This window comes from Onychostruthus taczanowskii, unplaced genomic scaffold, assembly GCF_017590055.1.
Source record: "Onychostruthus taczanowskii isolate IOZ18803 unplaced genomic scaffold, ASM1759005v1 scaffold19, whole genome shotgun sequence".
NCBI classification, from domain to species: Eukaryota; Metazoa; Chordata; class Aves; order Passeriformes; family Passeridae; genus Onychostruthus; species Onychostruthus taczanowskii.
In genome coordinates this window covers 5,861,374-5,878,379 of record NW_024499128.1, presented here as the reverse complement: position 1 = coordinate 5,878,379, position 17,006 = coordinate 5,861,374, and the positions used below count along the sequence as shown (strand labels likewise).

General features: G+C 43.2%; 1 protein-coding gene across 2 annotated transcripts in view; it reads left to right on the top strand.

Annotated features, from left to right (window-relative positions):
* Positions 1-7,077: 7,077 nt before the first annotated feature.
* SMG1 (SMG1 nonsense mediated mRNA decay associated PI3K related kinase) overlaps positions 7,078-17,006 on the top strand; it is a 60,468-nt gene continuing 50,539 nt past the window's right edge. The window contains exons 1-2 of one of the 2 annotated variants that reach the window (XM_041401454.1): positions 7,078-7,395; positions 16,320-16,483. In XM_041401454.1, the coding sequence (XP_041257388.1) occupies positions 7,307-7,395; positions 16,320-16,483 (253 nt within the window). In that variant the 5' untranslated portion in view covers positions 7,078-7,306. The remainder of the gene's footprint in view (positions 7,396-16,319; positions 16,484-17,006) is intronic. The other variant, XM_041401455.1, reaches the window with a different exon arrangement.

Below are 17,006 nucleotides of genomic sequence, written 5' to 3'. Positions count from 1 at the left end.
TGAGAAAAGGTAAGAAATCAGGTTGACTGGGAATAATATGTGCTTTTTATGCACAAAGCCATATGCTATTTTTTCACCCTGGCCTGGAGATAAGTCAAAGCTGCTTTTGAAGGAAGCTGTGGTTGTAAGGCTGTTGTTAGAGAAGCTGCAAATTGTAGTGATTTATACAGGGCACTATGGGAAGATGATTTGCTGGTTACAATGCGTGTATGTTATTTGGGAAATCAGATTCCCTTTTACATAATGCTAGACAGCTCTCCCACACCAAGCTTTTCATAGGCTCAAAGGAATACTGAGTCTTTGCACTGCATGTATCTGGCAGTAAAAGGCAATTTATCCTCCTTTGATTCAGATTGAATTGTGTCATTATTCAGACATGGGCACAGCCTTTCTCACAAAGTAACATGCAGTAAAAACTGTGCTGGTGAGATTTCAACCAAGCAGTGCCTGGGGCCTCAATTCCCCTTATGGAGACTTTGAACCCTCCTGGGTTTGCTCTAGATAGTGCCAGTGACCGCTGTCACAAGGATGCCCGTCCTCTGCAGCACCCTGCTTGCAGAAGAACCAGAGAAGCTGCTGTTGCTCCCTGTGTTTACCCCGATTTTATCCACATGCCACAAGTCTATCCAACACAATTTGTTTTCTGCTGATGAATGTTTTCCCACCTTGTTAGCACCTTATAATGCAAACATCCAGAGATGTGAAAGATTTTTGTCTTTTACCTGGTTTTGTGTGAAAGCAGAACTTACATGGTCCCTTGGCCAGCAGAGGAGCCATGGGCCCTCTAGGAATTAGTTTTGGTCCCATCAGAGATGTGAAAGGTTTTTGTCTTTTACCTGGTTTTGTGTGAAAGCAGAGCTTACATGGTCCCTTGGCCAGCAGAGCCCTCTAGGAATTAGTTTTGGTCCCACTGCCAGCTTTGTGGTTGGACACCTCAGCTTGTGAGTTTCCACAAAAATGTCCTAGAAAGGTTGTGAGAAAACCTGAGTGGTGCTTGAGAAATGTGTGCAAAACTGACAGAAAATTTGGTTGTACATCACACATAAAATTAGTCCCACAGAACACTGTCTGGGTCAGAGCACTGAACTCTGAGAGATAAGGACCTGCTGCTTAAATCTTTCTTTCTGGACTCGAGGCTCGTCTCTTTCATGCTCTGATACTATGTTTTTTCTCATAAAGGCTGGTTATCGAGCTGTCTCACGAAGTATGACTCAAGTGACATCTTTACTGATTTCATCAAAGTCTTTTCCAGAGGCTTCAAGGAAAGATGGAGAGATAAGGACTGGGTAATGTTGAGATCTGGAACATATTAAAAAAACAGGTAGGAAAATAAGCCTAGAAAAAGCAATTAAAGTCGGAGAAGATTAAAGGATAAATACCTTGGGTGAGTTTACTGTATGTTTCACTTCTATTTGTACTGCACCTTTTAGACCAATTTTTTTTTCATTTTCATAGCTCTCCACTATCAACATAAGCACCAAACGGATCTAAATTAACAAGTTGGATTCATTACACTATTCAAACAAATTTCCCTGGGCTTATTACACCTAAAGGCTTGATACTTTCCTGGCAGCCTCTTTCAAATTACCCTTTCAACAAACATGACATAAACTTGGGTCTGCAGAGCATGAAAATTTATGTGCGAGAGCAGTTATTTTAACAGGTGGAAATTCTCAGATTCACCAGAAAGGTGAAGCATCAAGTACACCATTAATTTTTCAAAAGGGCTTCACAGTATAATAGTCTTGTACTATTGGCATCCACGGTGAGAGATAACTGCTTCTTGCTGCAACTCTGCCTTTCTCTGCAGTGCAGTACAGCACACGCCAGCTCTGCTCCACCACTGTGCAGCATTTCATAATGTGCAATTGCTCGTGAGCCCCGATCCAGCTTTTCCCTCTTGCACATGCAGAGGGACTCAGGCTTCTGCCCAGGCTCTCAGGAACAATGCAAGCAGCACAAATCTCCCCGCAGCCGCCTGAACAGCCAGCCCCTGCAGCACCAGGAATGGATGTGCAGGCACGCTTGGCTTGCAGGTGACAGAAATCTCGAGCAGGACGGCACTGTCTCGCTGGGCAGAGGAGAGGGAGCTGCTGCTCGCGGAGCACCTTGCAGTTGCTGTGAGTAAAAGCACACTTGATTCTCAGCCAGTGCTGTCTACACATCAGATATTCCGCTGTTCCACGAAGTTTGATTTTCAGAGATGTTGAAAAATTTTTGTAACTGAGTTGTTACCATGCTGTCAATTTCATATGTAACACACTGCAGGCAGACTATGACTTTCCTCTAAGGAGCTCTGTGTGGATTCCAAAAAAAAAAAAAGGATTGCTGCAGTTCCCACTCTCCTGAAACCGGCATGGACACTACCACTCTGGGTTATCTCACCATTTTTACTCTGGTTCAAATTTAATATATATAATATGTCTGCTTGTATCAACAAAAAAAAATTACTCTCCTACTATTTTTCCTTGGACTTTCAGGACCTAAAGTTTTAAAGACCTGAAACTGGTTTAAGTTATGCATTTGTCAGGTCAAAATTACTGCAACAACTACTTGTTTAGAAACCTGTCACTTAAATGGAAGTGCTCAATTTGGATGTTATGCATGACCGTTGCTGGCAATATGCAATAATATCTAGAACATTTAAGGAAGTATACACTTAATAAATAGAAAAACATACTGTTAATAAACAGAATATGAAAAAACAGATTATACACACAAACAAGGACTAATGTAGTGCACGTAATAAATCTATGACAGGATGATGGCTGTGACAGGAACTCAGATATTTCCTTACATACTGTACATCATGCTAGAAGATGTACATCTCACTTAGGAGATATAAAATGTCTTAAAGATGTAATAATCATAAGGAAATTCAGGAGAGTAAGTTCTAAGAAATTTAATGTCTTATATTTGTTGCTCTGTTGTAGAGGAATGCTGTTCAGGAAAAGATATCCTCTAAAAGACCTTGAGGAAATGGAGCAGATGGTTGCATGTGGTATCCCACTTAAATTCAAAGTGGCTGTATAAATACTCAGAAAAAATAAAACAATGTTTCCCTAGTCTTTTATACAAATAAAAGAAACTAAAAGTTGATGTTTGTTGATATTAAAATTGGAATTCCAAAACAAAAGATTGACTTTTTTTACAATAAAATGATTTTCAACTCAAAACTGATGATGAACTAATGGTTCAAGATGCGTTGTTATTAGAATTATTTGTACGTTGGATTTCTGTATCAATAGAACTCATAGGATAAGGAAAAATTCTAGTTTGGGATGAGACAAGGTAGGCCTCAATAGGGGCTGTAGCATGTGTTGCTGATGGACAGAGTCCCTGCTGGGCAGAGAACTCTGTGGATCCTTGTACCTGCACAGGTTTTTAATGAAGAGCACCGTGGAGTCCTGGGGGAGCTCCTGTGCACGCCTGGGGCTGTGCCTGAGCTGCCAGTACAGCGTGTTCTGGACACCCTGTGCTCTCAGTGCCTGCACAGACTGGCCACACATCACATGTGCTCTGAGACTGCTATGCCCAGAGTAGTCTGTGGGGTCATTCAACTGAAAATTTGGTTGGTTATTGATAGAAACTGGATTCTGCCATCAAAACAGTAGAATTGGCAGGTATAGGGAGTAACTCCTCTAAAAATCTTTTCTGATTTTTAAGAGGCATTTATCTGAAATACACAGACTACAGGATCTTGGCGACTGGTACTTCTCTGCTCTAGTTAAATACTGTTTTGCTCCTTGGCTTCTGTCCTATTTCCACAAGAGGAAATAGCATCTCTTTCCTCTCATGGCTGGTGATTGTTTTTCTCTCAATCTGTAGCTTTATTATGGATCAGAGGGAGCCAAGGGCTAGGAGTGACTTGCAATCCTCAGCACATGCTGGTTTCTCCAGACATACTGCTTAGTAAGGAAATAAATTAGCGAGGGGTAAAAGACGCAATATGGTTCTTACCACCCTATTTCAGCACATTAAATATATACAATCTGCGCTTCATTCCAACTAAAAATAACACTCAGATTAATGCAGCTTTCTTTGATATATTAGATTGAGAAATCATTAGCATGAATTACAAAGCAGGAAAAGTGTGGTTCACAGTGTCTGTCACTCCAGAGCTGTGCATTAGGATGGATGTGGGCAGTTTGATGGAGTGGACTGAGCATACACCCAGGAGTGAGACACGGCACGTTTCTCCACAAGTGTCATCGACTCTTTCTGGAATTTAAGGCAGGTCTTTTAAGTACATATATTTCTATTTTGAGAGAGTCCATATTTAAACACTTTATTTTTTAGCAAGACTTCAGAATGTACAGCTCCAACTGATGTCTGTGCTGGCTACTCAGTACCCAAGTTCCAAACTTGAGGACTGAAATTTAGAAGGCAGTTTTGAAAATCCTGGCCTCAGCTTCCCTGGGTTTCTTAATTCCTAGAGTGATATCTGAATGGCCTTATCCATCTTTGGCTGATTGAAATCTGCTACTGAGAAAATGCTGTAGGAATAATTATTACTCTATCTCACAAATCTTGATGAGCTTTTAAACTAGTATCTTTAATATCAATCATCTTTGATATTAAAGTATCTTTAACATAATCATCTTTGTAGAAACAAATCCAGAATATATTTTATTTTGGTAGCTTTATAATATTTTACAGTGTTAAGGCTGTGCACAAAAGCAGTTTAGAAAGCTGAACATCAGTGATCCATTTTACAAATGGAGACAACTGCACTTGGAAGAGGGATCTGCATTAGACCACACAGACTGCAGCAAATTCACCAATAGAATACAGGATTTCTGATACAAATTTTACTCTACTGAACATTAAATCAGTGGTTCTTAAACTCTTGGCAGATATAGGCAGTCGTTGGTCATAGTATCCATGTTGCTTTCTTGCCTCTCCTTCGTAAATTAATTGGAAGTGTAGTTAAAAATACGTTTCTACCATTACCTTTTCCCTTGAGTGATTCATGATTGTTACCACTGGGATGCTATTCAATAATGAAACTGAAAGAATCACTTGCTGCATCACTGGGGCAGAGGATCTGCTTGACTTAATTGGGAAGGGTCAGCCAATTTGCAGCAGATATGTTGCTATACTTACAGAAAATAATTTTGTGGTGTATTGTGTTATTCTGGATGACCGTCTCAATTATAAAGGACGGGGAAAAAAATCTGTCATGGCTCATGGAATTGATTGGTTTTGCAAAGCTAATTCTCTTAAGATACACAAATGTACGTCAGTCGAAACTCAGACTGATGGGCAGGGGTCGTTGCATGGAAGTGGCATTTTATTGTGATGAAGCCTTGTGATACAATTTTTTTCTTTTTGTCCTGAAATTGATTTTGAGATCGCTATGTCTCCAGGCATTGCTAACTGAGCGCAAGGCAATAGGAATGTATCAGCAGGATGAGGGCTGCCCAGCAGTGTCCAAGGGAGGCGGCAGGATGCCATCTGTCTGAGTGAAGACTCCAACAGAACCCTGGCATATTACAAGGATTTCTAATATGGAAATAGGCACAGGACAATTTCAGAAGTCTCCTCAGGTCTTGCAGTGGTCTCAAGCCTTAGATATTGCAATTTTAAAAAAGGTTTTGATCTACTCATGCCTCTCTGCTGAATATCTGAGCAAGTTATTATGATTTTTCATAAAGAGGAATAGTCTGCTGTCAGGAATTGGACTTGACGAATCAGCTAATGTAAGTTTCCAGACCTTGCAGGAAAAATAAAAATATGCCAGAGACAGTGTAGACACCTTTTTTTGGGAAATGTTCTTCGAATATCTACCAAATGGAGCCGACCTTTTTTCTCTCCTCAGAATTGTCTGCCTGCCTGGTAACAGACAGGCTTTGCCAACAGTGGGCACCAAATGCCCTTCCTGAAACTGCGAAGATAGCTTTGGAGGACAGCACGGATAACCATGGAGATACATGGAAATGTATCCGGGCTTAGAAGGACACTTTTGTGTCAAAATTTACTTTTGAAATGCATTTTAGAAGGTTCCTGTGAGGAAGATGGGGAAACCTTAGAAGTTCAGTTAGTGTTTAATGTGGACCTGGTCAGCTTTCTGCTGATGGCTGCTGAACATCAGACTCCCTGCCACTCGGGCACGGGCGACGTGCCCTGATGGGAGAAGCGTGGGGATGGGGATCTGCTCCATCCGGAGGGACACAGCTCCCTGCAGACTCCAGCGAGGCGTGGGGCAGCACAGGCAGACCCGCGCAGAGGGAAGGGGGGATGGCAGCACGGCAGGGTCCGTCCTCCAGCCCCGCTCAGGTCCGGTCAGCCCCGGCTGCTCCCGGGGCTCGAGGGCCCCAGGCTCCCCTCACGCCTTGGGAACTTCGGCCCCGCAGCGCCGGGTGCCAAGGGTCCCCTCAGGACTCGGGGTCTGGGATCCCCTGGCTCCCCTCAGCACTCGGGGTCTGGGATCCCCTGGCTCCCCTCACAGCTGGGGACTGGGCGCCGCCGCCTCCCGCTGTGTCTCGGGCACACAGGGGCTTCTCAGGCGCCAGGATGCCCTTGGAGACCGGGATACTCTTATCCTCAAGATGGCAGGACATCGTCTTAAGTTGTGCCCAGGGAAGGTTTAGGTTGGGTATTAGGGAGAAGTTCACAAGAGGTTCACAAGATTAGGCACTGAAATGGGCTGCAGAGGGAGGTGGTGGAGTCACCGTCCCCGGAGGTGTTTAAGGAAAGACTGGACGTGGCACTCGGTGTCATTGTACAGCTGACGTGGTGATGTTCGCAGAGAGAGTGAACTCGATGATCTCAGAGGTCTTTTCCAACCCAAGGGATTCCGCGATCCCTTCACGCTGTTGGCGTTGGGACGCCCTGGCTGCCCTCTCGCACGGGCTCCCCTGGCAGCTGAGGGGCTGTCACCCACTCCCCGCAGGGCCGGGGGCGGACACCCCTCTCACCCCCCGGGGCGGTGCCGCCGCGGCCCAGCCGCTCCCGGGGGAGGCGCGGGCGGAGAGCAGCGGGGACCCCCCGGGCGGGGATCCCGTCCCGAGGCTGCCGGAGGCGGAGCCGCCGCCCCCGCGCCCCGTGCCCGCCCTCCCGGCGTGCCCCGCGGAGGGGCGGGCGGCTCATGTCCGCCATCCCGGCGTGCTGCGCGCCCGGGCAGCAGCCGGAGCAGCCGCGGCGGCCGCGTCCCCTCCCTGCGCTGTGAGACAGCAGCACCGCCTGCGGAGCGCGAGTGAGGAGCCGCCGCCCGCGCCTCTCCCCCCGCGTCCTCCTGCTCCTGCTGCTCCTCCGCCCTGTCCCGCGCCGCTGCCCGGCCGGCCATGCCGTCTCGGGCAAGGTAATGAGCCGCAGAGCCCCGGGGTCTCGGCTGAGCGGCACCGGCAGCAGGCAGCACTACCACCCGCGGGGCTGGAATGACTGGCAACCCAGGTGGGCAGGGCTGGGGCCGGGAGCGCGGGGTCGGCGCTGTGGGAGCGGGGCGGGCGGCTCGGCCGGGCCCCACCGCCGGGCCTGGGGGAGCGGGGCGGCGGCGGAGCCACTTCCTGGCGGCCGGGCCTAGCGCGGGAGGGCGGGCGGGCCCAGGCGGCGGGACGGGGCCGCGTCTGCCGGAGGCGGGACGGGGACGGGTCTGTCAGCGCTCGGCGGGGTGGGAGCACGCCGTGCTCCCCCCGGAGCTCCCGCGGCCTGTAACGTGTGCGGCCGGTGGCCGGTGTGTGGCTGCGGGCAGCGCGTCCCTCCCTGGCGGCCGCGGGGCGGGCGGGGGGCTGCGGTGGCGGGGGAGAGGGGCTGGGCTCGGGTCCCGTATTTTCAGCCTGTTTTTCAGCTGGAACACCGCCAGGGAAGAACTGAGGCTGTAGGAGTACTCGTAGTTTTTGAGGGTTAACATCGTACTACATACGTTTATTTTGGCTTTTTTTTTTTTTTTTTTTTTTTATTTTTTAAATAGTCAGGGGAGAATAGTTGATCTGTATTAACTCTCACCCCAGCCTGCTTAAAATGTGTTGTAAGGCTTTAGATGTGTTTACACCTGGCACGTTTTAGTAAAATTCAAAATCTGTTCACTTCTTTAGTTAGCTGTAGAGATTGTATTTCAGGTCTTAATTATTTTTCTAATCTATCTCATGCCAGTGTATTTGCTCTACTGCTCAGTCTTGCTGTTTTCAGCGTCACAATTGTCCTGTAGAAATCCTAAATAAATTTGGTGTTTCTTAGGTTTTTAAAAAAATACTTGGATTTGAGGGTTTTTTAGTGTTTTTGAAAGTTTAACACAACGTGGGACCCTAGTTACAAACTTTCCAGTAGAGAACAGAGTGGCACATGCTCGGGAATGTATTGGCAGCTGATGGTCCCAGTCTCATGTAGTTTGGACTAGAAAAACTGGGTGAATGTGAAGGTCACTTCAACATTTACTGTGAAAGAAGCTTTCCTTTTGCTTGAACAGCTAACAGCACAGCCTCTAGGGCCAGTGCTAGAGGCTGTTCAGTTCTTAATGATGTATGCGGCATGGTTATTTAAATTCTAATTTCTTCTGTGATTGAAATACTTGGTCACATAACTTACTGTTTTTTCCTCACTTAAGAACTTATGAACCTCATTGGTGACATTTTCTCAGAGCATCTGGATTTTTTTTGGGGAGAGAATTAAGAAGGCTGATCTCTTACTCCTTACCTACTTCTTTGCTTCAGTGTTCTGGGCTGCAGTGTGTAATTCTGGGCTCTAACTCGTGACCTTTCCACCTGGAAGAAATTGGATGTGTCTTTGTGGTGGATGACTTCTGTAAATGCATTTTGGTTAGATATATGAATTTGTCATGAGTTCTAGCTTTTAATCTAAGAAATACATCTTATGAGGGTTAGGAAGCTGATTTTGTCCTGTGTAGTATTGCCTACAGAGGGTTCAGTAGAGTTAAGGGTGAAAGAGTGTAGCTGCAGAAATGCTCTACCTGGTGAAAAGGCTGGTTTAGGAAGTTACCTCCATGTGTGGCTCTGGTATGTTCCCTGTAGTCTGGTGCCTCCTTAGCTCTCAAGTCCAGCTGTGTGACCTGGACTGCTAAAATAATTGTCCACAAAGCCACAGCAGAGCCAGAGTTCTGAGAGCACCAGAGAAAATGTGGCAGCCTAAGGGAGCCTGAGCATGGACAGGGCCTTGTTCTCTTTCCATCACACTGTGTGGTCAAGAGCTTCTGCTAAGAAATAGCCAACACCTCTACACTGGTCCTGACACTTCTCAGAATTTAGTTGTATCATTTCCTTTAAATATTACTTTTGAATTGTTATTATTGTGGTGGTTGATACCAGGAATTAGAAACGCTCACACAGTCCCGAACACAGCATGTTTTCATCTGTGTTCAGTGCTCCATTTTTTTACACCTCAGAAAGATTGGTGATGGGAAACCTGAGTTTACAGTATGAATTTAAGGACAGTGCAGAGATTAAATCAGGCTGTTGATTTGGTGTTAACTAATTTTTAAAAGTGATTCACATGCATGGTTGAAAGGAGATCTGTTATATAAAACTGACTGTGTTTCTTTCATAATATGAAATACGATCTTGGACAAACCCCACAACACAAATATACCCACATATTCTTTCCTTCTCTTTTCTGCTGGCTGTTTGTTTCATTTACTTCAGGTGATGCTGCTGGTAAATGCTTTCTTGCAGGGTGTGGAAGAGGTGAAGGAAGTGGCCCAAGTAGTGAAAGCTGTAGTAATTGTAGTTGTTTCAAGTTCCTAAAGGCAAAAAAAGGAACTGCTGATCCATAGGTGTATCATCAGATGGATTGTTTTCAAATGCACTTTTTTTGTGTGTGTAAAAGTGACTAGATTGATTTTTCATTAGAAGATCCAGATTCCTCTCAGTTTTTAGTAATGCTGATCAGCACTGGGGCTTGGGGTGAAACGAGTGTGAAACTGAAAGTTGGAGCACAGAGGCTTTTTTTAAGGAAGAGTAAGTTTTTAATGAAAATTAGATTTTTTTTTTGGTGTGTGTGTATGCAGTCATACATCAGATGCACATGGACTGGTTTTCCAACAGTGTGTGTGCAGATAGAGCTGTCTGTGTGTTACAGAGGAAGAAGTTGTCCTGATGTATAAGGGCTTATTACTTTGTGCTCTGCTGTGTACCAGACTCAATTAATAGCAACACAGAAACTTTGTAGACAGATGTTGGATGGATGTGACAGAGCAGTGAAGGGTTTCTTGAGAAGGCTTGATAAGATCTTGTTCCTCCTTCTCCTAATCTTTGCAGCTGTCTAGACCTTTGCTTCTTTCTTTTCTCATTGTTCAGTAGATCTCACTGCATTTTCCCTATTACAAGTCTAGGGGCAAAAAATAAAATAATTTCAGTGTGCAGGCCTTGTGTGTGAATAGAGTTCATTTGTTAGAGTGCTGAGGGCTAATTATGTAGTGAAACAAGCAGTACTGCTCTTTGGGGGGAAATGCAGGAGTGTGAGTGCAGGGTAGCAGGTTAGCAAGTGCAGGGCGCACCATGGCATTCTCAGGTGAAAGTGTGAAAAGGAAGATAAGATTTTAATTAACAGGACCTCTCTCTCCCTCACCTTTCATAAATGTAGGTTAGCAGGGGAGGATGTGAAAAAGTGTAAAACAACATCTTTCTCATCTGAACAAATTTCCAGAAGTGTCCTATTAGGCTTTAGTACTGAAATAATGAAAATGGCATGTGTCCTTCTCCTACAGCATAAGTCAGTGTTACGAGTTACTAATTTCTGTTAGCACAGCGCTTGTCAAACCAAGTTACTGCCTGGTCCTCATGGGTTTGGACTCGATGAGACAAGACAGTAAAATATGATCTGCTTCCAGGTAGATTGTGGCCTAAGCAGGAGAGCATATTGGCTGGAAGTTTGTAACTGAGGACAAGTAAGTATCCTGTCTTTAATTAAGACAGGTTGGGAGATATTGGTAAGGGAGCAAAGAAACCCATTAGATCAAATGGCCCGGGAAGGTGCTGCTCAGAGCAGTGCTTTGCATGTGGCTGTGAAGGGCTGAGGCATGTCTTCTACAAAAAGCAAGCACTCACTGTGGAAATTGTCTGATCATAATGCTGCATCCAGGCAGTGAGTGACAAGCAGGTGATAATAGCACGTGCTTGTAGAAGGAAAGTTGAGACAGAGACTCTGTTACTTCTGTGCTTGCTTGTACAACAAAGTACCTGTAAAACCTTTGTTAGAGGTAGGCTGAAACTGTGGTTTGCACAGGTGAGAGACCTGCAAGTTGGCAACATAGAGGTGTTTGAGGATGTTGCTGTGATTACCTAAGAATGGGTGTAGAGTCATGTAGGGTGAAAGTGGATGTGACTCCTGTCCCTTCAGGGGTAGCTGAGAGAGAGGAGAGCAAAGACTGAGATAGGGAGGGAGAGAGAAAAGTAGTCAGGGATGTTGAAGGCAGCTTAAAGAATGAGATGCATTGTTGTAAGGTTGTAAGGTGCCATTGTGAACACATCAATGGAAGCCTTGGGAAGAGATTCAGAGGATTGCATGTGGGAGATGCTGAACAGGAATGGATTCAGTTCTGGAGCTGCAGCCATAATTCTTGATCTCCTTTCACATTTGTGTTAAGTATGATGATAACTCTTTGATCTCACACCTTCCTGAGCTTTTTTTGGGTTTTGGTAAAATGGAGGAGCTGAAATTTGTAATGTAAAAGCTTTTGTTTTTAATGTGAAGACAGAGGAGAATGAGACATGAGAAAGATTAAAGAAGCTGAAAGTGTGTCAGTGGGAAGCAGAAGAAACTTAGCGTGCAGATCATATTCCATTCAAGACCAGCCATACTAAATCAGACCAAGGGTTTAGCTAGTTCAACATCCTGTACCCCAAAATGTCTGTTGGAAAAAGAAGAGGATGTGTATATGCAATACCTTTCCCTGCTATTCCCTTCTAATAATGCCCATCGTAGAACAGAGTGAAATTGGTGAGCTACTGTGTAAGAAGGGAGTGGCACAGAATCAAGAGTGATTTAAAATGCTACTGTAATGGCAGGTAGATGTCCAGCAATGGAGATGGCAGAATTGCAGTAGGAAGATAGTTATTCCACGAACAGAAAACACAGCCATTTGTATTTTCTCAGCACAGGAGAAGAAGCAAAAGTAGGTTTTGGGGTGGGTTCAGCCAGGCTCTGGTTGGCAGGGTGGACCAAGTGATGAGAAGATCATGGCAAAAAGAAACTCTGCATGCCAGTGGCAGAACAGTCAGAAACTTGGTGGGAAGCTGTTAATTTGGGTGAATACAGTGACTCTAAAGTTTTAAATATTTTATTGATAAAGAATTTCAGTAATGAAGAATCTTATCTGCATTACTTCAAATAAACTTGGCAAGTAGAGCAAGTAAGCAAGGAAAATCAACTGACTTGAGCAATAATAGAGCTCACACAGTAGAGTTGCCTTGGAGTAAATCTTTCATATAGGTCCTGTACTTGGAAATAAAATCAAATAGAATATTTAAGTGACCTTTGTCTCAAAATAATGTCCATATGGCAGGGTTGTTCTGAAAAAGCTACACATAATGAACAGTATACACTAGATTGTAGCAAGTTTCTTGGACAAAAATTCTTAAGGCTTCCATATAACAAAAGTAACAATACGTTTTTGATCTGTTTTTCTTTTTTTTCGGGATAAGTTAAACTAGTTGCTCTTAGCCATGCTTTCTTTAGTCAGACAAATTGGTAAGTCAAATCATGTTCATACTTTTGATGAAATGAGATAGTAGACTTATTTTTGAAAAGTTTCATTTTGTATGCCAGTGGAAAAAAATAAGCAGCCTTTTTGGAGAGAGAAGACACAGTAGTGGCTAATTGTGCTTATTTGGGTGGGTGAACTATTTTCTTTTCCTGTTGGACAAAGGCAGGTTTAAAGTCTGTAGAAAACTGAACCTGAACTGACCCTGCAGAAAACTGAATGCAGTATCTTCTGTTTAAATGATACTGCTAAAACAGTGTTTGCAGCCACTTGGTGGTGGTGGGTAATCTTCCACCAGAATCAGACACAGATAACAACTCTCATGTGAGCTCTTGAAGTAGTTTGCTTAGTCTCCATCAGTGAGCTTTTCAGGTAGAAGTAATGCAGTGTAGTCTCTCATAAAGTGCCAAATAAACTTTGGAAGCTACAGTATAACGTAATCATAGTCACGTTCATCCTTGCAGTTTGCCATTTTGACTTTGTCTAATATAGCATTTGTATTTTTGCTTTTGCTTATCTGTTGCTAACACTGTACATTGAGACTATCAATACATGTTTGTTAGGTGCGTGGCAATGTCAATGTATGTAACTTAAATTTGTTGTTACATGGGATAATGTTGAGCACTAGGTCTGTCGTGTAACCTGCCATCTGCTTGGTGCAATTTAAGTGTAATTATCAGCATGTGAGCAGAACAGTGCCCTCCTGAAATGCAGGCATGAGCTGAGGTGACCAGCAGTACAGTTCTGCCCATTGCCTGCTGGAATGGTTGGAGGGAGGAAGAAGTAATTATTTATAGGACGTTGGCAAGTACCTGAACACAGAGTGCCTACCTTTGAGTTGTGAGGGGCTGTCTTTCAAAATCATAACCACATTCCTGACATGAGAAACGGTATCTTTCAGAAACAGTTTTGGAAATGGGGTGTGTCTGCCTGTGCACGCACTGAGTGTGCGCCGCGGTGCCCTGTGTCACCCAGGTGTCTGGAGCACAGGGGAGGTGACAGCTGCTGGGGTCACAGCCCCAGGTCTCCATAAGCCCATGCCACAAGTTCCCAGAGTGGTGTTGCAGGAGCCTACAGTAGAGCTGAGGAGTTCCCTTCCCACTGAGAAGTGGTGTGTGTCACTGGGCAGCTGGAAACGCACAGGTCCATCAGATCCTCGGCTCTGCTTCTGCTGTGCCTTGTCTTGCAAGCTCCTTCCCATTGGAAATCCTCCTTTCAAGCAATATGAGCCATAGCAGTCAGCTGGGTCACAGAATACCAGCATCTTTCTAGGATGATTTTTGTCTCTGCCTCATAAAGAAAGCCAGGAGTTTCTATCCTATTGAAGCTACACATTTATTGTAGTGGGAACAGTGTTGTCAGTGGGCATTATTGTCTCTTAAATTGATATCTAGGAGAACAGTTACATATTTTTTACTAAAATTGGACTCACCTTTTAGTTGGTGATAAAGTGTGAGCAGGTTGGCTTGCAGTTAGCTGTTCCAGAAGCCAGAATGAAGTGAGTGTGTGGGTTTTCCTGGGGAAACAATAGGCTCATGTATTTTACCACAATGGAAAATTTTACAAAGCATTCAAAGGCTGTCCTGTGGGAAGTGGGGTTAGCTGAGAACATGTGTAGTCCTTCAGTTGATAGGGATGCACAGAACAGTGTTAAAAATTGTACATTTAATCAGTTTTTCTACAGACGTAGGAATTTCAGTGTTAATAGTTGACAATTAGAGATGATTCAGTTTACAGCACATTGCCTTAAAAAAGGCGATGCCCTCTGGGAAGGTACATGTAAGAAGCCATCAGTACTTAAATTTGCCAGCTGAAAATTTGTCAGCCTATTTCATTGAAAGGCTAATATTATTGCTCAAAGTGAACTGGGAGGTTTTAGAGCAGGGAAAAAATCTGGGGTCTGTGTGTATGTCTGCAAATTTGCACATGATTTGGTCACATTTAAAGTTCATACCATGTGAAGTGCAGAACTTTCCTGTTCAGCATAGCTTAGGTGAATGATAATGGAACAATTGTAGAAAGATTTTTACAATTCCAGTTAACTGTCATGAATAACTTTTACTAAGGCTTTTCCTCTAGAATAGCATAGCCTATTTTTTAAATAGTCCAAGCAAGTGCCCACCAAAGCAGTGGATGTGATGGCACAGTGAATACTGAGTGAGGAAAAGTGTCTTGCTGTGTATGTCTAAAAATGAACTTGCTTACAGTGCAAAAGGAAATAATTCCTGCCCAGCAATTCTAACATCAACTTGCACTGTGAGAACAGGGAAAAAGCACAGTTTTCTTATTGTTCCAAACTGATAATATAATGTCTTTTAGCATTCTCAGGAGAAAAAAAATGTGTGTCTTTAATTCCAGTTGGTTTTGCAAGTGTCAGTAGTCATGGTATTCCTCTTCCAGTTGTACTGAGGCCGAGCTATATTGAAAAGTAGGAAGCCTTTAGTACTGCTTAAGTAACAACTGCCTATCAAAAAGTTTACTTGTGTTTTTCCCTTTTGGCTTTGAGATGTATTTGGCTCCCTTTTTCCTGAATTTTTCTACCAATTCTAATCACAGTGTTGTCTTGAAAAATGAAAGAAATTTTCTTTATGAACATGTGGTGTTTATCCTTACACAACTTGTAGTTAATTTACAGGAGTGATCTGTCCTGCTTTTTTGTTAAATAATCCAATGAACTATCCAAAACTTTAAATAAAAATACTAGATCTTTAGAGTAGGGAAAGCTTTCTGTAAATAATCTAAATAGTCTGATTCCAAATACACTGGAAATTCTGCTGATTCTCCCTTTGGATGGGTATTGCTTTATTTGTTTTCATGTCGCCCCCCATCATTGCTTCTAAGAGTGCATTTAAAGTGATTGGTTGAGTTTATGTTCTGAAGTCTCATGCACACATGTTTATTATTAAAGTCCTGTATGTTTAAAAATTAAACCACTTAGTGTGTCCAAGGAGAAGAGTTGATTTCATAATTTTAATCTTTTTCCTTAAAAGTTTAGTCTGGTCTATATCAGTTTTCTGATATGAGAGTGGTTTAAACATAATGCAGATTTTTTTTTAAGTTGCCTTTTATCTGCAGACATTCATGCTTAGGATCACAGCTCTTAATTTACCTTTCAGTTTTTTCACAGTAAAGCCTGCTTCCTTGCTTAGCAGTTTTTATTTTGTAAAAACTTCATATGTGATTTTTCTGCTGATCATCAGTTACATTCTTCCATCTAATAAGAGGGTTTATGTAGCTGAGTAAGGCCCATGGCATATTATTACATAAATGTTCATCTGTAGATTAGTGATGACTTTCACAAATGGAAGGCACTGTATCATCCAGCTGTGATACATACCTGAACCTGGTTTTATTTTATTTGTCACCTCTGAGAAGTAATGTTTTCCTTGTGTAGACGTGCTACTGGAAAGAGACTTGAGAAGGTCATAAGAAAAGGCACTGCCACACTAGAATGCATTTCCTTTGCATGTTGCTGTGTTAGTCAATTCCTGTCCCAATGTGAATTTAAGGTCACTTTTTAAGCAACAGGTTAGACAAACAACTTTTTTGACATAGTGAAATACATTTGGGATTGTCATTTAAATATGTTTCATTTATAAGTGAATGTGAATCCCACTCCTGTTATATCCCTACATAAAAAAAAAATATATTTTTCTCTTTGTAGAACTGACAGTGCATCAGCTGACCAGGACAATTTAAAATATTCTTCATCCAGAGATCGGGGCAGTTCTGCCTCCTATGGATTACAACCCTCAAATTCAGCTGTGGTGTCTCGGCAAAGACACGATGATATCAGAGTCCACACTGACATACAGAATGAAGAAAAAGGTACACAGATTGCTGTTTCATGTGTGATTGTGAGGGGATGATCAGGGAAAGGCAGTAAACTGAAATGGTGGAGAAGTTCTTGTTTTGTTTTGCCTTTTTTTTCCCCCTCCTCCCAAAAAAGGCAGTGAACTGATTTGTCTTGTTGCCACAGTATCACTGTTTTGGGAGATTTGTCAGAGATCAAAGAAATGTTGTGGTTGTTGTGAATACTGAGAAAAATGTGCAGTTGTGTTAGAAGAATGCAAGAGAAGCCTTGATGCATTAACAGAATAAGTAGTTTGTTCTGAAGAATAATATTCTGGTCTTCAGGCTGTAATTTCTTCCTGAATAGTCTCCAGTACTTCTGGTATTGGATTAAACAGGCTACTAGACTGCTCTGTTGCCTGTTGTAGCTTCACTGCACCAAACTGGAATCTTTGTTTAGTAGTCAGATCTATATTCTTATCATTAATGGCAGTTTCTACTTTCATGTACCTCAGTCTGACTTCATGTAAATCATGTGATGTGTGATTCATACATTTTT